This window comes from Pseudophryne corroboree, chromosome 1, assembly GCF_028390025.1.
Source record: "Pseudophryne corroboree isolate aPseCor3 chromosome 1, aPseCor3.hap2, whole genome shotgun sequence".
Taxonomy (NCBI): Eukaryota; Metazoa; Chordata; class Amphibia; order Anura; family Myobatrachidae; genus Pseudophryne; species Pseudophryne corroboree.
In genome coordinates this window covers 54,529,809-54,554,385 of record NC_086444.1, presented here as the reverse complement: position 1 = coordinate 54,554,385, position 24,577 = coordinate 54,529,809, and the positions used below count along the sequence as shown (strand labels likewise).

Here is a 24,577-nt window from a genome sequence, read left to right as displayed (position 1 = left end):
CATTACTGTCAAGAAAAAAACCTGAAGATTCCCCCAGCACACTATAAAGATTTAGTAATGATATTTACATCCTATTTGATGATAGCAATGCAGAGATCTCCGTTAAATACATTTGTAAACAAATGGCTAGGCCATCAGCCACTTCAAGGCATCTGATATGATGGACTATGAAAATATTACCCACTTTGGGTCATACATTTATGTATTTCTACATGATAATGGCGCATACATTAATATATTTCTAAATATATTAAGAAAGGTCCTCTTAGATGAAACAGCAGCAGAGAAGCCACAAGATTTGTGAATGAATAATCAGAATCTTTTACAAACTAAAACAGCAGTAAGATTTTGTTTTTCTTTAATGATCATATTGTACTATTACTTATTAGGGTGCAGTGTGACAGATCTGCACAAACACTTAATAGTATATACACCAAGAGCAAAGTTAGGTGATGTGTGAGACATCAGAAATTAAACACTTCGTTGACGTCTGTAGACTGAAAAGTTCTAGTAAACCACACAGAAAGAAAAACCACCTCCCATCACTTCTTGCTGGAGATTACAGATTCTGATGTTGTTTCCGGATAAGACTATAAATTATAAAGGACACCCATCAAATTCCTCAGAGACACAAAATAATTTGGCAAAAGTAGTCTTATTTATTTACAAATGTGAATAGCCCGATTTTAAATAAAATCATGGTTATGAAACGCGACGTAACAAAAAGCAATGATTTATTGGTAATATTCTGACTGAAACATTAATTCTCTTGAAGACAACACTTGTCCCGGTGACCCAGAATGTCCCATCGTCTTTCCGAAATGAGCGCAGTCTTCTCAGTGGCTTTCTCCTTTCTTTCCTACAACCTATAGAGGCAAAGAAAGTGTTGTGAGTGTTTAGTTATGGCTATTTAAAAGAACAACAGTCTGCATTGAGGGGGAGAAGCTGATAGATCACAATTCAGCCAGAATGAAAGGCTATCCTACGTTCTACTGTGTCATTAATATCATTTTACATATAATGTAACTATGGGCCGCACCAATTCCAAAACTAGAGAATGCGATGTTTGGGTCAACCTTGTCTTATTGATGTCCATCTGTCTCATCATGATTGTAAATCGATCCTACAACGGCTCAATCACATCTTCTGTTTGCAACAGTGCACAGCACAGCTAAATAATTTAGGGGGGGGGGGGGGGGGGTTATTCAGTAAGGAATGCAAAATCTGCTAAAAAGCAGAATCTGCATGCTGGGGGCCACCCTGCTGAAGGCCTCCCTGCATGCAGAATGGCCTGGTCAGTGGCTGCGACCTCATTTTCATTGGGGCCGCAGCAATTGTGGACGACCCCTGCAGCTGCAGCTAGGCTACTTATGCAGGAGGTCTGCCACTATTTTTTTAGATCGGAGCGGCTGCGTGTGACGTCACTGAAAATGCTGCTGACCCGACCCCGCAACACTCTGTTGTCGCCAGCGCGCGCCCCTACCAGTCAATCAGGCAGAGGCATTCGCAGCCAATGCAATCACAATGTAGTTGGCAGCCACACACGTACAGGACGGTACATGCACGTGCGCACTTCCGCCGCCGGGGTTATTGCGTGTATGTGGAAAGACCTGGGCTCAGCTAAACTCTTGGGGGCATGAACACTCAAGTTATTTTTGTATCTTGGATCTAGATTTACGAAGGTGCATCTCGGCCGGCTGAAGTTTGAAATATGAATAGGCAGTGATTTAAGGGCGAAACGCGCCATTTTTTTTTTTGCACTAATTTTAGTACCACTTCAAATTCCGAGCTCAAATCCAAGATGCCCTTTGATCTTATTCTTATGGTCTATCTGAGATATGTACCATGACCCGAGTGTAACCTGCCAGTCAGTTTGCGGGGTTCAACAAAACCCGGGGACCAGGTCACCATAGCGACCAGATTTTGCTGCCTGGCCCGACATTATGCCAGGTACGCGGTAAGGAGGGCGTCGGGCAGCCATGAATATAGACAGCGCTGGTTCGGAATTTCAAATGTCAGCCAATCAGAGCTCACGGACCGGCAGCTAATTAGGAGCAGTGGCTCCTGATTGGCAGCTTAGCCGAGCGCTCCCAACTAGTTTGCGAGCCGGAGCCACATTTAAAATGGAGGCTGTCCTGTCCCTGGCCACCCACCGCTCTATCCAGCTGTCTCCATCCCGTCTATACCCTGCTGCTGGGTCCCCGTCCGGTAGCTGTTCCGCAGCACGTCTGTCTGGGAGCTGCACTCCATGCATCTCCCCTGTGAATGGGCTGGTTTTTAGAATTAAGAGTGTCTCTCGCTGCATCATCCACGGTGAAGTACCATCATAACAAGTCCGCAGCCCACAGTGAGTACCAGTACTGCACAACCTCTGTCAATGTTTTTTTTTTTTTTTGTGGACCTGGCTTTTTCAGTGTTTTATTTTTATTTTTTATAATGAGTTGCTCAGTAGTGTGTGTGTGTGTGTGTGTGTGTGTGTGTGTGTGTGTGTGGGGGGGGGGTTGTTTGATTGCCCGGGAGGAATAGTAGCTGCACAGCAATGTGGGTGGTGGGATGTTACAGCTTTGTGTGTTTTTTTTATTTTATTTTTGGGAATGGTGCCTGGCCCCAACACTTTCATCCTGGCCCCTGGATTTTAGAAAAAGTTGTCAAGCTCTGCTCTAGAAGTATCAGTTCTTGTATATAACATTAACGAAGAGCAGATAAATTAAAAACCTAAAATTAGTGTTTCCTTGTCTCAAAAACTCCTTTGTTCACCTCTTAAGCAAAACTATTTGTCAAGTACTTTATGGTGGTTGTACTTGGCCAACAGGAGTATAATGCAATGGTAATAAAGTAACCTAGTACTGGAGATAAGAGGGGAGACACTATTGTGAATATTGAATAATCCAAGATGTTGGGAAGCGGTGTGCGACAAAGTAAAATGAGCAATGTACCAGCATTCCGACTGCACATTGTAAGATAAGTGAACTGTCCTCTAAGAGATGGAAGGACACAGAAGACTGAGGAAGCGTTCAGAGTTGGGAAAGACAGCGATGAGGGTGCAAATGAGTAAGGGGGTTGGGTGATCAGATTAAATGAAAGTGCGGACACAATATAGTATTGAGGGGGATGGTAATAAATATGGAGAACATATAGAAGGTGACATGAACTGAAAGGGGCGACACAACGGGCTTATATAACAGCAGTTCCCCCATACTTACTCTCTTGAAGTCGTTCATATTTGTAGCCTGTACCGGGGTCCCAATAAAAGTAAAGTATGAGATTCTTGTAGCCTCCTCATCACCCTGATTGGACTGGACAAATAGCTGAAAGATAAATGATTAACAGCCAGTTAGGAAGACACTGGGGGATAAATATGATAAATATGGTGTGAACACACTTTTGTGGGATCAGGTGGCCGAGCAATAAAAGACATAATTGAATTAGTTGGAATATAAATTAGCCAAACAGATTTCACGGATCTCGCAAATTGAAACTGTCCTCGCAATGTCATTCTGGACCGGCCACCTGTGTGCAGCTAGCCAGAATGGGTTATTTAAAGGCTGCTGGATATTAAAAAGCTGCACAAGGAGAATTGGAACTTGCAAATAATTTGTCTATGAGATCCTGGGAAATGAAGCCAGCTAATGACACACTGCGCATCACCAGGGGGGGGAGAAAGTATTAGAAATTAAAACCTTCAAACACTAGATTTTACTGTTTAGGATTTTTTTTTTTTTTTATTAACCCCTCTATACCGGGTATGTGTTATCCATTCTTTTCTAAGCAAATATTCATAAAAATTTAATCCAACTTTATTATTATTATATTGGGAGAAAAAAGAAACTGTCCCAGGTTTTGTTATTTTCATAGAGTTTGTGCAATCAATATGACTTAAAGGACATTTGGAAACGCTAATGTTTGTAGGAATATAGGGGAGAGTAACCTGGTAAATCATGGGGGTAATTCAATTGTTATCGCCCCGATCCCCAGCATTAACGTGCTGATCATGCCTATTAGTGTTGGGTTCAACTGCGTAAAGCGGCTAAACCCAACTAAACGAATAGTCGCGATCGGGAAAAGTGCCGTCTGGCACTCGGCACAGATTACCGTTCGATTTGGGCGTTGGGCGCCCAAATGGGTCACTTTTCATACATTTGAGCTCGCCACCCCTGGCAGGTGAGTTGAAATATAGACGCCATCCGCTGATCGCGCCTAAATGGAGCTACAATTGAATAACTCCACTGGGCGCCATCTAGTGGCTGCCGTCCAGAAAAACATTTGGGTTTCGCCCAAAGTGTCTAAAACATGGCGGGTAAGACTGAAAATGGTTCTCCCAGCCCATGTAAAGCCCACCATGCGTTACACTCACTGCGAGTGCAGTTTCAGGCTAGTTATGTAGAACTTTATAAAGTCAAGTGGTGCACAATACACAAGGTTTTCTTTTCTAGGCCAGATTCTTAAAATTGCTAACCTTCCTGTATTTCATTTTGGTAACATAAAGTGTTCCACTCCAGCTAATGACAACTGTATGTAACATGTATCTGCCCTCCAGCGGTGCAGTTAGTATCACAGTTGTGTAACCGCTCAAAGATGATACACTACTGCTATCCTGTTTTCGTAGAGTAAGGCCGGCTACACATCAGAACGATGCGTAGCCGGGGATCCGGTCTGAAGATTGACACTGTTTAGGTCGACCACTATAGGTCGGCAGTCACTAGGTCGACAGGGTTGGAAGGTCGACGGTTTCTAGGTCGACAGGTCGGAAGGTCGGAAGGTCGACGGTTTCTAGGTCGACAGGTCAAAAGGTCGACATGAGTTTTTCACATTTTTTCTTTTCTTTGAACTTTTTCATATTTAACGATCCACGAGGACTACGCTTGGAATGGTAATCTGTGCTGAGCGAACCGGTAGCGGAGCAAAGCACTTGGCCCGCAGCATGGCGAGCGAACACGGTGCACTAAGTCAGCTTCCCGGTCACTATACGCAGAAAACGACACAAAACCCCTCAAACAAAACACTTATGTCGACCTAGCACATGTCGACCTACAAACCCTTTCGACCTACTGTCGACATAAACATGGTCGACCTAGACCTGTCGATTTGATGATCCACACCAGTGTAGCCGACCAAACCGGCGGGTGTCGGGACCCTGCATCGGCAAGTGCATACACACTTACCAATGCAGGGAGACGACAGAATGACGGAGCACGCCACATGCATCGCTAGCGATGTCTTCTGATTGAACTTGCAGCAGGGCCAACCAGAACACATCGCTAACAGCAGCGGAAATCACGGGTACACACTACACGAGCCGGCTGGAAACGACATATCGGGCAGAGATTGCCCTAGTGTGTACCCGGCCTTATATAGATGTTTGAGAATACTAGGGTGAATTTCTGGCAAAACTCAAATAACATTCTGTACTCACCAGAACAAAGCGAAAACTATATAAGGCTGAAATGCATTTTACTGTAAGACTGGATTTTTGTATTTAACGTTAAATGCTTTTATTGCAGGTCAGTTGGGAGATACTGGAATAGCATGGAAGTTTATCACAAAGTTTGAACCGGTCTCCCCTCATTACCTCACTGGCTGTCAGGGAGCTGCAGTTTACTCTTATGAAGCCCCAGAGGACAATCCAGGAGTATAGAGCGAGGGGGAAAACAAAAATAACATTCTCAAAGGGAAAACTCCTAATGAGAACAACAGTAAATTATACAATGAACAATAACTAAAAAACACAAGCAAAGACCAGCGTTCACAAATGGAATACGAAAAAGGATTTAACACATGTACAAATATCCCATTACCCCTTTTATCCACTGGGGACACTGAATTCTCTAAATATATCCAGAGAATGAAGAGAGCCCACTCCTTCTGGAGACTTATCTGGGGCTAAACAAAGATCACAAAGGACTAATTCAGATGGAACTTAAGAGACCACCTTTGGCTGAAAGATCTAACAACTTAATGGAAATTAAGTAAAGACAAAAAGAGAGAGACCTCAGCTCCACAATTTTCATAGCGGAGGAGAGAGCTAACATACCAGATAAGGAAGGTCTACGCCAGAGGTTCTCAAACTCGGTCCTCAGGACCCCACACAGTGCATGTTTTGCAGGTAACCCAGCAGGTGCACAGGTGTATTAATTACTCACTGACACATTTTAAAAGGTCCACAGGTGGAGCTAATTAATTCACTTGCGATTCTGTGAGGAGACCTGCAAAACATGCACTGTGTGGTCCCCCGAGGACAATGTTTGAGAACCTCTGGTCTACGCCACTGAACCCAACACACCGAAAGAAGGTTGCTGCTATGCCATTGGCACCAGATTGAGATCCCATGGAGCTGTTGAGTGCATAGGTAAGGGAGTATGGACGCTGCACTTGCAGCACTCTGTAAGATGTTTGCACTTCAGGTAAGAGAACCACCATTTAATTGTAAACGACAGCAATTGGATCATTTGAAAAGGAGAGATAGGAAACCCCTAAACTCACAACAGGCAATGTAAATCTTCTAAACACTGTAGTAATTCTTGGCCAAAAAAGGCTTTCGAGCCTCGAGCGTGGTCTGAACTAAATAAACCGGTAATGAATGGGCCTTCACTTACAAGATCGGGTTTTAGAGCCAGAGGCCACACCAGGCCTTTTCTCATGCTTAGAATGTCGGTGTACACATCGCTTGGTGCCAAGTTCATTGCTACCAGAATTACTATTTTTTCCTTTTTGAGGACACATGGAATCATTGCTACAGGAGAATACACGAAATTCAAACCAAAGCAGAAATGCCTACGGATCCCTGAGCACAGAATCACGCCTTGTGGTTTAACCAGGATGCTACCATGTGAACATTTAGTTGTCCGCACTAATCCACCAGCTCTTGAGACAATTCTGGATGGAGGGACAATTCCCTGGGGTGAAGGATCTGTGTGCTGAGAAAGTCACCTTCCCAAAATTATAGTAAAGAGATACAAACCACTGTGGCAGCTGGAAAGTTCTGCTCCACCTAACATATGATCCTGCAGGTTCCCCTCATGGTGGTCCTTGATGAGTTATGTAAGCAACATTAGTGGCATTGTCACTACGGCCCTTTCTCACAAGAATTGCTGTCCGCTGACCAGCGCAATAAAAACAGCTCTGAGCTCCAGTAGGTTCATTGAGAGCTTTTACTCATCTGGAGTCTAAAGACCTATAACAGACATAAGAATGATGGTCCAATAGCCTTACAGGCTGGCCTCAGTCATCAGGATCATTCAGTCTCACATGGAGACAACCACTGTTGAGACGGTTGCCTGTCAGTCACCAGCTGAGCGCAAGATGCACCTCTGGGGATAGTCTCAAGATCTAAGACACCCAGAACCAAAACTGCATCTTTCTCAGGACCTTAATGCAAAGTCAAATTCATGCATGGCTGTGATCCCAACAGGGACCTCACTAGTTCCTGCAGCGAGTAAATAGTCTCCTCCAGTAAGATGGATGTTGAACAGACAGAATGAAGTCAGGTTGCTTTGCATTGGTGCTATAACTTGCAAACAGGAAACAGGGGAAGGACAATTGCTGCTCCACTTCAATGGGCACTGGCAAACTGCGTGATAACTTGGGTCATAAATTTGACCAAGGCTGGGTCCGCCACTTCAGGGGGTGCAAGGACACTGGCCGGCCCCTTCACAGATAGAACACACACTGGTCATCCACCCTAGACTAGGCATGAGTGAATTTAAAATGGCATCTGGAGCTGGGAAAATGCCCCATTCCAGACAGAAAAGAGATGGAAGGAATGGATAGGACAGGCGCAGCTGAACAATCCAGTAAGATACTGAGTTGCAAAAGACAGGCCAGAGCCCACCACAAACCTAACATCCAAACACAAATTACCACTTACTTGTAAGGCAGAAGGGAAGGAGAAGCTGTTGCTGTTGACTGCTCCCAGAAAACAACTGTGATGTATGTTGTGATGGGCTTGCCAAGTGGGAAGCCATACCAGGGAGATGTGACCTCATACCAGGGCCCAATACAGCAATTCAAAGAATGGTCCCTCAAACCATCTCCATCCTACATTACCACACCCTAACCCTGCCTCATATCTACCTATCTCCACCATGAATGAGCTGAGCGTTGCCTACAAAACCCAGCTCCCCGGTCCTCCACTTAACTTGCGGGTGGAATTCCGGGGCCAGCCTGATGCATGTTGAGTATCCCATATCCAAAATGCTTGGGACCAGCAGTATTTTGGATATCGGATATTTCCGTATTTTGGAAGTCTAAGCACAGAATGCATTTATGGTTCATATACACCTTATACACACAGCCTGAAGGTAAGTTTAGCCAATATTTTTCATAACTTTGTGCATTAAACAAAGTTTGTGTACATTCACACAATTCATTTATGTTTCATATACACCTTAAACACACACAGCCTGAAAGTCAATTAATACAATATTTTTAATAACTTTGTGTATTAAATAAAGTTTGTGTACACTGAGCCATCAGAAAACAAAGGTTTCACTATCTCAGTCTCACTCCAAAAATTCTGTATTTCAGAATATTCCGTATTTCGGAATATTTGGATATGGGATACTCAACCTGTAACTGGATTGGTGTGGGGCGACTGGGCATTATTTATGGAGTAGGTAACTAATACTTTCCCTTAACCCCCAGTAGGTAATCTCATTGCAGGAGCTGGCTGCCAGCAAGAGGTGCCGATCGCTGCACCTAAGGAGCTAGCCCCAATCATCTGCAGCTATGGCTGAGGAATGCCAGTGGAAAAACCAAAGGACATCTCGCACAATTTTTATTTGTACGTAGTTCGTATTTAGAGAACCAACAAAATTGCATACAAGTCCCCTAATTTCATGTGGGGCAAAATGTCTGGTAGGTGGTGCTCCCTAGAGTCAGAATATAGTATTGCAAAATGTGAAGAAAAAAAAAAAGACTGAGACTCTCTAAATTGTAAATGCGTGTGTATATATGAAAATATACTTTTTAATAAAGGCTTTAAAATATTGTGTCTCAGACTATCATTTTGTCTACCCTCCTGAGAACACTCCTAATAACAACAATTACACATGTAATAGTACAGTAAGACTTACATAGATAGCTCTCTTGTACTGGCAACGAAACATGAAACAAATGGAGATGTATTCACTCTCCAAATACTATGTCAGTATCAATGTAAAAGAATGGATGGCGAAAATGGGAGAAGTATAATTTACAGACGGATGGGATCCCGGTGCTCGAAATATCGGAGCCGGGACCGATAGGGGTGTTCTCCCCTCTGCCCAACCCTCCCTCCCTCCCTCCCCGCAGCCTAACACTAACCTCCCCCCGTAGTTCCTTAAACCTACCCCCCCCACCCCTTGCCTAAACCTAACACTCCCCCCGCTGCCCTCCCCTCCCCACAGACTGCCCTTAAACCTCCCCACCGCAGCTTAAATCTAACTCCTTCCAAACCCCCCCGCGGGGCTTACCTACATGTGTTAATCACCCATAAATAAAGTATACTGCTACAAGAGTAGTAGTGTGAAACAAGGTATTTTGAATTCAATACAACATATAATAACCTGCAATAAAATCAACATCTCTTAGAAGATATAATCAACCTTTAAACACTCATCACCAGTGTCTTATCTCTATACTCTTAATATATAGTAATAAGGATTATGTGAGCATGGTGAGTATGGCATAAAGAATTATATATCAGAATCCATACAGCTGCCGCCACACTTCTGCTTTTCATATGTGTGCTACTGAAAGCAGTGAACATCTGAGTGAGTGTGCAGGGGAAAACCGCCAGATTCTAATGAAAAATAGAGAAAGAGATTTATACTAAAAAGGGCAACAGGTGTGGTATACAGTATCCCTGCAAAAGCAGATCCAATCTCTTTCCTTATTTTTCATCAGAATCTGGCCATCTTTCTCTGCACTCTCACTCAGATGTTCACTGCTTTCAATAGCTCCAAGGGGCACTTCACAAAATCAAAAGTTCCCCACTGCCTAAAGGGTATACACAGGGGTAGGTTTTTAAGCTTTGTTCATTTACATTTAAAGTGCATAAGCTCCCTGCACTGCACCCAGTCGGATATCATAAAACTTATGCCTTAGCTGGTAGCCGGCACCCTAATTTAAAGGAACTCACCGTTACACTGTTTACATTCTGAAACTTTACATAGCGTAGCTGTATAATGCTCTCCTCTTTAATATCATCTGCTGTCAATTCAAAGGCTTGAGTGGGTTCACTCCTCATTGCTTCATCAAAGTCCATCGACCGAGGGAGGTTTATGAAGATTTTTACATACTTTGGACCTTGCCCTGTACAGAGAAACAAGACGTTTTTAATGAATATCCTTACACTCTACCAGTCTGTTGTCAAGTTGAAACCTCCCAACCACTTGCATGAAACCAGACCCGGGTCAGCCATTCCTAACTATGCAATGCAGAGAGAACACAATGTTTATCAAGGTTAGACGCAAGCAGATAAAATACATTAAAAGACAAACTATACACTCAGCACTCAGAATGAAAACACTTCAATGTACTTCCAAGTAAGCAGCGACAAAGGATTACAAGGTCTAAGTGCAGCCAGCATGGAGGAGACTGAGACTGAACGTGGCGTTACAGGGACAAACAGCGCAGGGAATTATAAAGGGCTCTCCCCTTGGCTTTGTTTATGCAATTAAATTTTTTAAACGATTCAAAGGGAATGTCATGCTTTGATGCAGGATGAAAGCAAAAAAAAAATAGCTTGCACATCTTTAATGAAATGAACATGCAGTGAGAGGCGCTCCGTGTCTTTTATACAGAAGTTGGCATAAAACACGCAATGGGTGTTAATGTCTGAGTCTATGGAAGCGGTCGTGCCCTACTTCTCCAGGTGCCACGTGAGCAGTCACCTGGATACTTGGGGTTTTGGAGTTACCCTGTCCTCATCTGCACAGATTCCTGGTTCTGGTATCTTATCACGCCACAATTGTAGAGGGATCGGTATGAAATACCTCCAATCAAAATGCCAACACCAATTGACAGATGGTCAAAATCCCGACGTGGACAAAATACCAACATTTAAAATACCGACAAGGTCAAAATACCGACATGTAAAATGCCGACAGGTCAAAATACAGACATGCGGTTTTTGTGTGTGTATGTCGACATAAGTCAACATGGACACCATATAAAGTGTACAGCGTCCCCTCGCATGGGTCGCTGCGCTCGGCACACTATTATATTCCTCCTCCAGGTCCACTGGGATGGTAAAGTCTAAACAAGTCGGTTTCAATGAAAAAAAATCATGAAAAACTCATGTCGGTATTTTGACCTGTCGGCATTTTACATGTCGGTATTTTGACCTTGTCTGTATTTTAAATGTCGGTATTTTGTCCATGTCGGTATTTTGACCTTGTCGGGATTTTGACCATCGGTAATTGGTGTCGGGAGTTTGAACGTCGGGATTTTGATTGGAGGTAAACTGACTGCATCCCATTGTAGATGCTAAACTGCCGACCAGCACATCTAGGGGGAGATGTGTAAACATTGGAGAGAGAAAGTACCAGCCAATCAGCTTTTACATGTTATTTTTCAAACACAGTCTGTAGCTTGGATGTTAAGAGCTGATTGGTTGGTACTTTCTCTCTCTCCAAGGTTTGATACATCCCCCCCCCTTTAGAATGTGCTAATCCTTGTAGGGTTGTCCCTGTCTGATGTTCCCTGGGTGTAGCATTTTGGGGGGAAATTTAGTGTAACTGTTCTTCACAGGAATATTGAAAGGACTCGTTAAAAAAATACTTAAATCAGCTGAGACTTATGTTCTCTAAGGGGGTATATTTACTAAAGTGCGGGTTTATAGAAGTGGAGTTGTTGCGCTTAGCAACCAGATTCTAGCTATTATCTTCTAGAAGGTGCTAGATAAATAAGCAAAATCTGAGTGGTTGCTATGGGCAACTTCTCCATGTTTATAAACCCGCACTTTAGTAAAATAAGAATTTACTTACCGATAATTCTATTTCTCGGAGTCCGTAGTGGATGCTGGGGACTCCGAAAGGACCATGGGGAATAGCGGCTCCGCAGGAGACTGGGCACAAAGTAAAAGCTTTAGGACTAGCTGGTGTGCACTGGCTCCTCCCCCTATGACCCTCCTCCAAGCCTCAGTTAGGATACTGTGCCCGGACGAGCGTACACAATAAGGAAGGATTTTGAATCCCGGGTAAGACTCATACCAGCCACACCAATCACACCGTACAACTTGTGATCTGAACCCAGTTAACAGCATGATAACAGAAGGAGCCTCTGAAAAGATGGCTCACAACAACAATAACCCGATTTTTGTAACAATAACTATGTACAAGTAATGCAGACAATCCGCACTTGGGATGGGCGCCCAGCATCCACTACGGACTATGAGAAATAGAATTATCGGTAAGTAAATTCTTATTTTCTCTAACGTCCTAGTGGATGCTGGGGACTCCGAAAGGACCATGGGGATTATACCAAAGCTCCCAAACGGGCGGGAGAGTGCGGATGACTCTGCAGCACCGAATGAGAGAACTCCAGGTCCTCCTCAGCCAGGGTATCAAATTTGTAGAATTTAGCAAACGTGTTTGCCCCTGACCAAGTAGCTGCTCGGCAAAGTTGTAAAGCCGAGACCCCTCGGGCAGCCGCCCAAGATGAGCCCACTTTCCGTGTGGAATGGGCTTTTACAGATTTTGGCTGTGGCAGGCCTGCCACAGAATGTGCAAGCTGAATTGTACTACAAATCCAACGAGCAATCGTCTGCTTAGAAGCAGGAGCACCCAGCTTGTTGGGTGCATACAGGATAAACAGCGAATCAGATTTTCTGACTCCAGTCGTCCTGGAAACATATATTTTCAGGGCCCTGACTACGTCCAGCAACTTGGAATCCTCCAAGTCCCTAGTAGCCGCAGGCACCACAATAGGCTGGTTTAAGTGAAATGCTGAAACCACCTTAGGAAGAAATTGAGGACGAGTCCTCAATTCTGCCCTGTCCGTATGAAAAATTAGGTAAGGGCTTTTATAGGATAAAGCCGCCAATTCTGAGACACGCCTGGCTGAAGCCAGGGCTAACAGCATTACCACTTTCCATGTGAGATATTTTAAGTCCACAGTGGTGAGTGGTTCAAACCAATGTGATTTTAGGAATCCCAAAACTACATTGAGATCCCAAGGTGCCACTGGAGGCACAAAAGGAGGCTGTATATGCAGTACTCCCTTGACAAACGTCTGAACTTCAGGAACAGAAGCCAGTTCTTTTTGGAAGAATATTGACAGGGCCGAAATTTGAACCTTAATGGACCCTAATTTGAGGCCCATAGACAGTCCTGTTTGCAGGAAATGCAGGAAACGACCCAGTTGAAATTCCTCTGTAGGGGCCTTCCTGGCCTCGCACCACGCAACATATTTACGCCAAATACGGTGATAATGTTGTACGGTTACATCCTTCCTGGCTTTGATCAGGGTAGGGATGACTTCATCCGGAATGCCTTTTTCCTTCAGGATCCGGCGTTCAACCGCCATGCCGTCAAACGCAGCCGCGGTAAGTCTTGGAACAGACATGGTCCCTGCTGGAGCAGGTCCTTTCTTAGAGGTAGAGGCCACGGGTCTTCCGTAAGCATCTCTTGAATTTCCGGGTACCAAGTCCTTCTTGGCCAATCCGGAGCCACGAGTATAGTCTTTACTCCTCTCCTTCTTATGATTCTCAGTACTTTTGGTATGAGAGGAAGAGGAGGGAACACATACACTGACTGGTACACCCACGGTGTTACCAGAGCGTCCACAGCTATTGCCTGAGGGTCCCTTGACCTGGCGCAATATCTGTCCAGTTTTTTGTTGAGGCGGGACGCCATCATGTCCACCTTTGGTTTTTCCCAACGGTTCACAATCATGTGGAAGACTTCTGGGTGAAGTCCCCACTCCCCCGGGTGAAGATCGTGTCTGCTGAGGAAGTCTGCTTCCCAGTTGTCCACTCCCGGAATGAACACTGCTGACAGTGCTATCACATGATTTTCCGCCCAGCGAAGAATCCTTTCCACTTCCATCATTGCCCTCCTGCTTCTTGTGCCGCCCTGTCTGTTTACGTGGGCGACTGCCGTTATGTTGTCCGACTGGATCAACACCGGCTGACCCTGAAGCAGAGGTCTTGCCTGACTTAGGGCATTGTAAATGGCCCTTAGTTCCAGGATATTTATGTGAAGTGACGTTTCCATGCTTGACCACAAGCCCTGGAAATTTCTTCCCTGTGTGACTGCTCCCCAGCCTCTCAGGCTGGCATCCGTGGTCACCAGGACCCAATCCTGAATGCCGAATCTGCGGCCCTCTAGGAGATGAGCACTCTGTAACCACCACAGGAGAGACACCCTTGTCCTTGGAGACAGGGTTATCCGCTGATGCATTTGAAGATGCGATCCGGACCATTTGTCCAGCAGATCCCACTGAAAAGTTCTTGCGTGGAATCTGCCGAATGGAATCGCTTCGTAAGAAGCCACCATCTTTCCCAGGACCCTTGTGCATTGATGTACTGACACTTGGCCTGGTCTTAGGAGGTACCTGACTAGGTCGGATAACTCCTTGGCTTTCTCCTCCGGGAGAAACACCTTTTTCTGTACTGTGTCCAGAATCATCCCTAGGAACAGCAGACGTGTCGTCGGAATCAGCTGCGATTTTGGAATATTTAGAATCCATCCGTGCTGTCGTAGTACTACTTGAGATAGTGCTACTCCGACCTCTAACTGTTCTCTGGACCTTGCCCTTATCAGGAGATCGTCCAAGTAAGGGATAATTAAGACGCCTTTTCTTCGAAGAAGAATCATCATTTCGGCCATTACCTTGGTAAAGACCCGGGGTGCCGTGGACAATCCAAACGGCAGCGTCTGAAACTGATAGTGACAGTTCTGTACCACAAACATGAGGTACCCTTGGTGAGAAGGGCAAATTGGGACATGGAGGTAAGCATCCTTGATGTCCAGAGACACCATATAGTCCCCTTCTTCCAGGTTCGCTATCACTGCTCTGAGTGACTCCATCTTGAACTTGAACCTTTTTATGTAAGTGTTCAAGGATTTCAGATTTAAAATGGGTCTCACCGAGCCGTCCGGCTTCGGTACCACAAACAGCGTGGAATAATACCCCTTTCCCTGTTGTAGGAGGGGTACCTTGATTATCACCTGCTGGGAATACAGCTTGTGAATGGCTTCCAATACCGCCTCCCTGTCGGGGGGAGACGTTGGTAAAGCAGACTTCAGGAACCGGCGAGGGGGAGACGTCTCGAATTCCAATTTGTACCCCTGAGATACTACCTGCAGGATCCAGGGGTCCACTTGCGAGTGAGCCCACTGCGCGCTGAAATTCTTGAGACGGGCCCCCACCGTGCCTGAGTCCGCTTGTAAGGCCCCAGCGTCATGCTGAGGACTTGGCAGAAGCGGGGGAGGGCTTCTGTTCGTGGGAAGAGGCTGTCTGCTGCAGTCTTTTTCCCCTTCCTCTGCCCCGGGGCAGATATGAGTGGCCTTTTGCCCGCTTGCCCTTATGGGGACGAAAGGACTGAGCCTGAAAAGACGGTATCTTTTTCTGCTGCGAGGTGACTTGGGGTAAAAAGGTGGATTTTCCAGCCGTTGCCGTGGCCACCAGGTCCGATAGACCGACCCCAAATAACTCCTCCCCTTTATACGGCAATACTTCCATATGCCGTTTGGAATCCGCATCCCCTGACCACTGTCGCGTCCATAATCCTCTTCTGGCAGAAATGGACATCGCACTTACTCTTGATGCCAGAGTGCAAATATCCCTCTGTGCATCTCGCATATATAGAAATGCATCCTTTAAATGCTCTATAGTCAATAATATATTGTCCCTGTCCAGGGTATCAATATTTTCAGTCAGGGAATCCGACCAAACCACCCCAGCACTGCACATCCAGGCTGAGGCGATTGCTGGTCGCAGTATAATACCAGTATGTGTGTATATACTTTTAAGGATATTTTCCAGCTTCCTATCAGCTGGTTCCTTGAGGGCGGCCGTATCAGGAGACGGTAACGCCACTTGTTTTGATAAGCGTGTGAGCGCCTTATCTACGCTAGGGGGTGTTTCCCAACGCGCCCTAACCTCTGGCGGGAAAGGGTATAATGCCAATAATTTTTTAGAAATTAGCAGTTTTTTATCGGGGGAAACCCACGCTTCATCACACACCTCATTTAATTCATCTGATTCAGGAAAAACTACGGGTAGTTTTTTCACACCCCACATAATACCCTTTTTTGTGGTACTTGTAGTATCAGAAATGTTCAAAACCTCCTTCATTGCCGTGATCATGTAACGTGTGGCCCTACTGGAAAATACGTTTGTTTCCTCACCGTCGACACTGGAGTCAGTGTCCGTGTCAGTGTCTGTATCGACCTGAGGTAACGGGCGTTTTATAGCCCCTGACGGTGTTTGAGACGCCTGTACAGGTATTAACTGATTTGCCGGCTGTCTCATGTCGTCAATAGTCTTTTGTAAAGTGCCGACACTATCACGTAATTCTTTCCATAAGACCATCCAGTCAGGTGTCGACTCCCTAGGGGGTGACATCACTAACACAGGCAATTGCTCCGCCTCCACACCATTTTCCTCCTCATACATGTCGACACAGCGTACCGACACACAGCACACACACAGGGAATGCTCTGATAGAGGACAGGACCCCACTAGCCCTTTGGGGAGACAGAGGGAGAGTTTGCCAGCACACACCAGAGCGCTATATATATACAGGGATAACCTAAGTGTTTTTCCCTAATATAGCTGCTGTATATATTAATATGCCAATTTAGTGCCCCCCCCCTCTCTTGTTTTACCCTGTTTCTGTAGTGCAGGACTGCAGGGGAGAGTCAGGGAGCCTTCCTCCAACGGAGCTGTGAGGAAAAAATGGCGCTTGTGTGCTGAGGAGATAGGCTCCGCCCCTTTTTCGGCGGCCTTTCTCCCGCTTTTTTGTGGAAAACTGTCAGGGGTTAAATACATCCATATAGCCCAGGAGCTATATGTGATGTATTTTTAGCCATTTAAGGTATTTTCATTGCGTCCCAGGGCGTCCCCCCCCAGGCGCCCTGCACCCTCAGTGACCGGAGTGTGAAGTGTGCTGAGAGCAATGGCGCACAGCTGCGGTGCTGTGCGCTACCTTATTGAAGACAGGACGTCTTCTGCCGCCGATTTTCCGGACCTCTTCACTCTTCTGGCTCTGTAAGGGGGCCGGCGGCGCGGCTCCGGGACCCATCCATGGCTGGGCCTGTGATCGTCCCTCTGGAGCTAATGTCCAGTAGCCTAAGAAGCCCAATCCACTCTGCACGCAGGTGAGTTCGCTTCTTCTCCCCTTAGTCCCTCGATGCAGTGAGCCTGTTGCCAGCAGGTCTCACTGAAAATAAAAAAAAACCTATTTAAACTTTTACTCTAAGCAGCTCAGGAGAGCCACCTAGATTGCACCCTTCTCGTTCGGGCACAAAATCTTAACTGAGGCTTGGAGGAGGGTCATAGGGGGAGGAGCCAGTGCACACCAGCTAGTCCTAAAGCTTTTACTTTGTGCCCAGTCTCCTGCGGAGCCGCTATTCCCCATGGTCCTTTCGGAGTCCCCAGCATCCACTAGGACGTTAGAGAAATATAAACCTAAGTCTTTGTTCCTGTAAGGACAGTGCCCCTTGCTGTACCCAGACACCCCCCACCCTACCCCCTGATGTATTGATTGTTCCGGAGGCAGTGTTGGACCTCTCCGACTCTAGGATGGCTGTTGTATTGAGGGTTGGACAGGCTCAGCCGATTGGCTCTGGCACCCATATAGGAGATATGTGCAAATTCAGTTACATTCTCCTGTACAGGAAAGCCTGGTCATTCTAAATTATATTAAAACAGTTAGTGTAAACCACTGCTCTGATAAATACCCAGCACCAATATCTAGTCACAGCGTGTATAATACTGGTGATATTGGGAAAATGATGGCAATGGAGGAAAAGACCACAGACCTTGTTCCGCTGTAGTTCTAATGGCTTTCCCATATAACCCATAGACAGAGAAGATGTTAGATACCCTAATTGTACACAAATAAAACTTACCGTCTTAAAAAATAATTTGACACAAACTTTTAATTCTTAATATATAAGAGAGAAGCTCAGTATATATGTAAACAGCTAAATGAATATATGTAAAATATCTTAAAATCTGTTCTGATGCGGCTAGCCATCGGGTATCCCTGGTACTGGGAGAGTCGGTAATGAGGTCCCTGCAGATGTTACATTTGCTGTTATATCCCGGCTGGAATGTACGGTTATAAGGGAAGGGAAGAACACTTTGAAGCCAGTCCTATTTATTTCACCTCAGCAACTTATTACCTGAACAGCAGCACAAGGCCTACAGTATCAGGGGTGAATATGAGAAAGAACTCAGGGGTCAACCAGTCAAATCTCTTATAAAGTCTAAAACCAGTGTGGAACCCCCTGGTGCGCTGCAGCACCACTGAAGGGTATAAGTGCATTGCAGGTTGGCCATGGCTATTTGGTAATGCTCTACTACGTGGCAGAGTTTCACCTTCAGGTAGCACAGGGGTGGGGAGTGGAGGTATGTCAGTGCACTGCTGCTACTGGAACATCCTTCAGATCTAGCTCCATGACTGGAGATGGCTAGACCTGCTTCCGGTCACAAGATGGGCAGAGAAGAACTTCATATGAGCACGGATTCTGCTACGTGATCCCAGTGGGGCTGAGTCGTACCGCTAGGGCAGGGGAGGCCTGATCTGTGTCTGCACCAGATCGCATAATAACAGACAGAAGGGTAGTGACATTGCCGAGGGAGACGCAGAGCCTAATTCAACCTCCATGCACCTCTGTAGCACCCCCTGTACACATACACACAAAACAATAGAGATAATAGAAAACAAATGTCTGTCACAACCTCATTTTGCATAGGTATCATGTCCTGCTGTGATTATATTGTGCAGAACATGTCTCCTCAAAGCAACAAAATTCATAGAGCTTTACATTTTACCTGTATTCTAATAGTATGACTTCTAAAGTAAGAACATTTTTAATCCAATGCCAGTATGGGGGTCGTCTCGCAGTGACTAGTGGAGCAACAGAACAGCCATGAAGATAGAAAATATCTTGGCCAGGGCTTTCCAAATGCACAAAGACTCATGACTGTGAAAGAACAGGGACAACCAAGGTCACAGTAGAGAGGATTATAGCCCTCTGATTACTGACAATCCCAGGAAGATTATCCGCAGTGAAGGTGTAAAGTTGTCTGTCTACTGTATTTAAGACCCCCCCCCAAAGGTATATTCTTTATTCAGACCAAGTGGCCAATGTGAGCCCCTCCTTAATCAATCGATTGTGGAGGAATGGAGAAGTCATCCCATGGACCAGAAAAGGACAGACACAGGGCCAAATGTTATAGAGTGAGAGTTTCAAAAAGTGAGAGATTTGGTAAGGTTTTGCAGGTTTTTTTTTAAAGTGGCAATCATTTACACTGCATGATCAACCTGGTTTTGCAGTGTAAATGATTGCCACTTTAAAAAATAAAAAAAAAATAAAAAAAATTATGAAAAACCCTACCAAATCTCTCACTTTCTGAAACTCTCACTCTATTACATTTGGCCCACAGTCTCAATTATTGTAAACACTCAAGGAGTTCTAGACAGGCTGAAAAACAGAGCTCAGAACTGAACATTAAATCTGAAGAGGCACTGTGGTATCTCCCTGGAACCAGCCAGAAGTGATGTCGAGGCACACCCTGATCTTGTGCTGTTTCATGGAGTCAAATTCAAAGGGGAATCTGACTCTGAAATCTCATGCTTCCAGATTGTGGGAAGCATGAGATTTCTGGTAGCAATCTGGAAGCATGAGATTTCAGAGTCAGAATGGGTAAAAGAGAAGCCATCTCTAGTCATCACAAAGGAAGGAAATGCCTTGATGGAGATTTAGGAGAACTATGACGGTTCGCTAACCAGGTCTTCTCACCCAAGCATCTGTGGTGGAACTGACCAACCACACCCAAAAGAGAAGCAGACAGGCTCACTGTATGGGGTATCCGGTGTGGGCGACAGGCCAGTCAATAAGAATTTTCCGCTGAGGCCTTGGGAGCTGGACAGACAGTAGCAAAAATCTGCAGTAATACTAGTTTTCGACAATGTGCAAACACAGATAGTGTCACACATACCCAATAATACAGATATTCAGATGATCACGCTTCACTGTTTGGTAATTCTTCTAGTTATGAATATAGAGCTTCCAGGTGGTTCAAAATATGGTAAAAAAAACAAAGTAATCACAGTGCTTAATTTATCTAGCCGCCAGTGGGTGAAGTGCTGTTGCAACGGTGTGGAAATACCAGCAACACACAAACTCACCCCACCCCAACGGATTTTGTATGCATCTGCGCACAAAAATCTGCAAGTTGGGGGCAATCGTAAGTGTGGCGTATGGGCATACTTAAAGGCAGGGGGGGCCGACTCGCAGATAATTTAATGGACCCCCATAGTGTAGTCAGCAGGTAAAACGCTGTGCACATACTGTTGATTGCACGCTATCAAATAAATATTGGAGCTTCAAAATCCCAATTCCAATGTCAGCCTGAAGGAATCAACTCCCGTCAATGTGTTCTTCAAATAAATCCGCAAAAAGAATCAAACATAGTCTAAAGCCGGGTACACACTAGACGACATTTGAAACAAATTTTTGGATAAAGACCATTTGTTTACAAGAGGTTCTTACAATGGTCCAGTGTGTAGCCACTACATCACTAGCGATGCGCGCTCCCGCTGCTCGCTAGTGACATCCACCGTCATCTCTACATGCAGCCCAATCTGGGGATGTCGCTAGTGATGTCACGCTGGCGAATGCAGCACAGCCCTGTTCCTGGCATTGGCAAGTGTTACCAATATCCCACGTTGCTAGTGATCCATCGCAGCAAAGGTCCAGAGGAAGAATGGGTCAGTCCGTTCTGCCCTGAGGATCTAACTCCGCTTGGATCGTTATTGAGACAGAAATTGCAATTTTCTCAATCCTGCTTCTGCTAAAAATCGCATGTGAAGATCCGCCCAGAAAGGTAAGACGCCCACCGATGCAATTGCAAAATTGCGGATGCAATCACAGGAATCGAGTACCATCAACAATTGCGCTTGACCCAGGTCTACGCAGAATAATGAGGATGCAGTCACCGAAGCCATATTTTTAGACGCAATCCACTGCAATTGACGTCAGATACATACCCCAAAAACGGCCATGATCCGCCTGCGTTTTTTTTCAACCACTCCCCACAAATGCCACGTTAACACCCGCCTGTCAATCAAATTGCGATTGCAATTCACTAAATTGCAATCGCAGTGTTGCCTACACGCAATGTGTTCGCAGCACATACGCAGTTTGCCGATAATCGCCTGATTTGCAATGTTGCAACTGAAGCTGCATAAGGCCCTGAAACGGCACTGAGATTGTGTAACAGGGATATAACACGGATTTGCAGTACACACAAACTTACTCACCATTATCTGGACCATGGAGTTTCATGGAGTACAACTTAACGGGCTGGTTAAAAGCTACAGTGATCAGGAGCTGTAAGAAATATATATAAAACCATTATTTGCCATTTTAATAATACGCGTAAAAATACACATTTAAAAGAGAAAGACGTCACTGAAAGTAAACGGCGTATCCATAGACCGTAAGACGACGCTACACACAGGACACACCACCAAATTGTTTGTGCACTTTTTCAGTATTACCAAACACCTTTACAATGAGTACAGTAGTGTACTGAGGTTTACAATGAGCCACTGTATACATTTATATTTACTAACAATTGCCAACACTGGCTGCAACCTCGCTTCTCTAGAGACAGAACACAGATAACACAGGCAATACCATGTGCTAGACTGCCAAAGCTCCAATCAGCACACAGGCAGACAGCGGCATTGTCAATGTGAAGCTTTAATCCTGACATGTACAATAGCTGACGTTCTATCATATTGTTGGACCTTTAAGGTTTAGGAGCACTGAAACCTGGCCGGAAATATAAGAATAATGCATAATGGCTAACCTTATTCAGGCTAGATCCACCCCCTGCCCCTTACTCAGGCATCTTGATGTAATCTGCCAGTAGCAATAAGTCACCGCTACCCCAACTCCTCAATATGTAATGTATAGTGAGTGATGCTAGTGACTTCTACCGGATGGACATCTACAAGGGTGGATTGGCCCGCCGGGACACATTGCCTGTGGGTTGGTCCCATTGTCACTTCAATGGCTGCTTGTCACTCCTCCGCAGGCCGGTTGGCTGCCACCATCGGAGCTCAGCTCTGATCGGGCGGTGTTCGCAGACCGCTTCTGCATATAAGCTCACCGTCGCAGAATAGAGATGGCCAATAGGGGAACCTGCTGCGCATGTCCAGCCGCGGCAACTCATCCCATAATCCTTTGCGGAGCCAGTCAGACATCACTGACGGGTTCGCCTTCAGGTCCTCCTCCAGTACAGACAGTTAAAAAAAGGCAGTATCTGCAGTGGCAGCAAAGAACAGGAGCCAGCGTCTCCTGACTGGCAGAGCCACCTCTATGGACATCTAGCCCAACCAGCCACTGTAATATTGTACTGGGACACGCTTCATGTTGGCGAGTACCCTGACTGTCTCACCTGCTGTTTCCGCCTGGGCCAGGTATTGTCCCTGATCAGGGACTGATCAGTATGTGGGTGCTGCTAGAGGTGGGCATGGTGTGGGTGTAGGGGCTTCTGGCTGCATGGCATGGATGGGTACTGCATCTACCCTGTCTGAGTAATGCCCTGGGAGCCCAGCCTGGACCTTTGCCCTACAATAGGTGCATTTGTGCTCAGTCAGTGATCAGGGCTGGGAGGAGGAGGAACAGAGTGTGGTGGTGGCGCTCCTCTCTCTGTCTATGGCAGAGGCTTTATCACCATGTGACCCTCTTATCTGCTATCGCTGGCTGTATTACATGGGGCGAGGTGCAGTGCATGTGCTTTCTCCTCACATCCTGCATGCAGCAGCTGAGCATTATTACTGGGGTTAGATGTGCAGCCTTTATCCTACTGCTGCTGGCATTCTGCCTGTGCCCTGTAGCTTTCTGTTCTTGGATGTGCAGGGGTTAATGAAGTCAGCTGAGGGGGCCATACTATAAATGTGCACCTATTAGGGCCCACCAGTTGTTGTACTTTGGCTCAAACTCAAGCTGCCCCTTCCATGTCACCTCATGCTGCTGTGGAATGCCCTACCACGCAACAAGACTCGCCTCTAGTCTCCAAACCTTCAAACATTCCCTGAAAACTCACCTCTTAGGCAAGCGTATCAAATTCCAGAACCGCCCACATAACTTTCATAAACCTTCCTATCAAATTGCATCCACTCTGCACAGTCCACACATATCCTCACGTCTTCTCACCCTTCCTCTCGACCCCGGTTCATCATTGCTGTGTGACCATATCATTCAGCCCACCAAGAACATTTGGAATCTGGTGGACAACTATGATCTAGATAGCACCTTTCCTTGTGTATCAATGCCTATTTCCCTATAGATTATAAGCTTGCAAGCAGGGCCTTCCTACCTCTATGTCTGTCTGTTTTTACCCAGTTTTGTTATATCATTGTTATTTCCAATTGTAAAGTGCAATGGAATTTGCTGCGCTATAGAAGAAACGTAATAAATAAATTCAGGCCCAAACGCAGCTGCATGTACGCACGCATTGGCTGCATTCCATGGGTCTGCGCACGCGCACCGGCAGCAGTGAGCATACACAACCCTTCTCCTAGCGGCCACATCCTGGATGGATGCCGACATAAGGTGATTGACAGAGGCGAGCATTTGGGGTGGCAGAGTTTCGATGTTGTGGGGGTGTGGTGAGCCAAACAAGGGCATGTCAGGAGCGTTTCTGGGGCAGCTGTGTGATGTCACACGCAGCTGCTCAGATTAAAAACATGACGTCGGACCACACTCATAGTACACCCACCTGGGCCAGAACATTGGATGATAGAACACAATTCCTCACGCTCAAACAGCATCCCACCTATATACAGACTCTCTCTTTTCGGAATTCATTACTACTGATTAGAGGTTCCTACATGGGGTGTGACCCTGTATTATGCTGTAAGCTATTTTGATGTGAATTTTTAAAGCATTTACAAAATATGGGTTATTGATCTCTGTAGTTCTTTTTCCCGTGTTGACCAACGGGACTTTACCCGGGCATCACCCACTCTGTGGAATGCCCTCCCACGCACAATAAGACTCTCCTCTAGTCGCCAAACCTTTAAACGTTCCCTGAAAACTCATCTCTTCATACAAGCCTACCAAATTCCTGACCCACACACATAACCTTCAGTGCTTCCCTATCCAGTTACATCCCCTCTGTACAGTCCACAACCTCACATTTTGTCTTCCAACATTGCTGGGTGATCATATCATACAACCCACTAAGAACCTAGCAATCTGGGGAACCATTATGTAACTGGTAGCATCTATTCTTTTGTATCAATGCCTATTTCCCTATAGATTGTAAGCTTGCGAGCAAGGCCCTCCTACCTCTGTGTCTGTCTGTCTTTGCCCAGTTTTGTTCTATAACTGTTGTCCTAATT

At 45.6% G+C, this 24,577-nt stretch overlaps 1 protein-coding gene across 1 annotated transcript in view; it reads right to left on the bottom strand.

Annotated features, from left to right (window-relative positions):
• Positions 1 to 636: 636 nt before the first annotated feature.
• The window catches only part of TXNL1 (thioredoxin like 1), a 50,380-nt gene continuing 26,439 nt past the window's right edge, over positions 637 to 24,577 (bottom strand). The window contains exons 5-8 of the mRNA XM_063959769.1: positions 21,482 to 21,551; positions 10,118 to 10,290; positions 3,204 to 3,308; positions 637 to 866 (exon numbers count right to left, since the gene is read on the bottom strand). Coding sequence (XP_063815839.1) covers positions 837 to 866; positions 3,204 to 3,308; positions 10,118 to 10,290; positions 21,482 to 21,551 — 378 coding nt within the window. The 3' untranslated portion in view covers positions 637 to 836. The remainder of the gene's footprint in view (positions 867 to 3,203; positions 3,309 to 10,117; positions 10,291 to 21,481; positions 21,552 to 24,577) is intronic.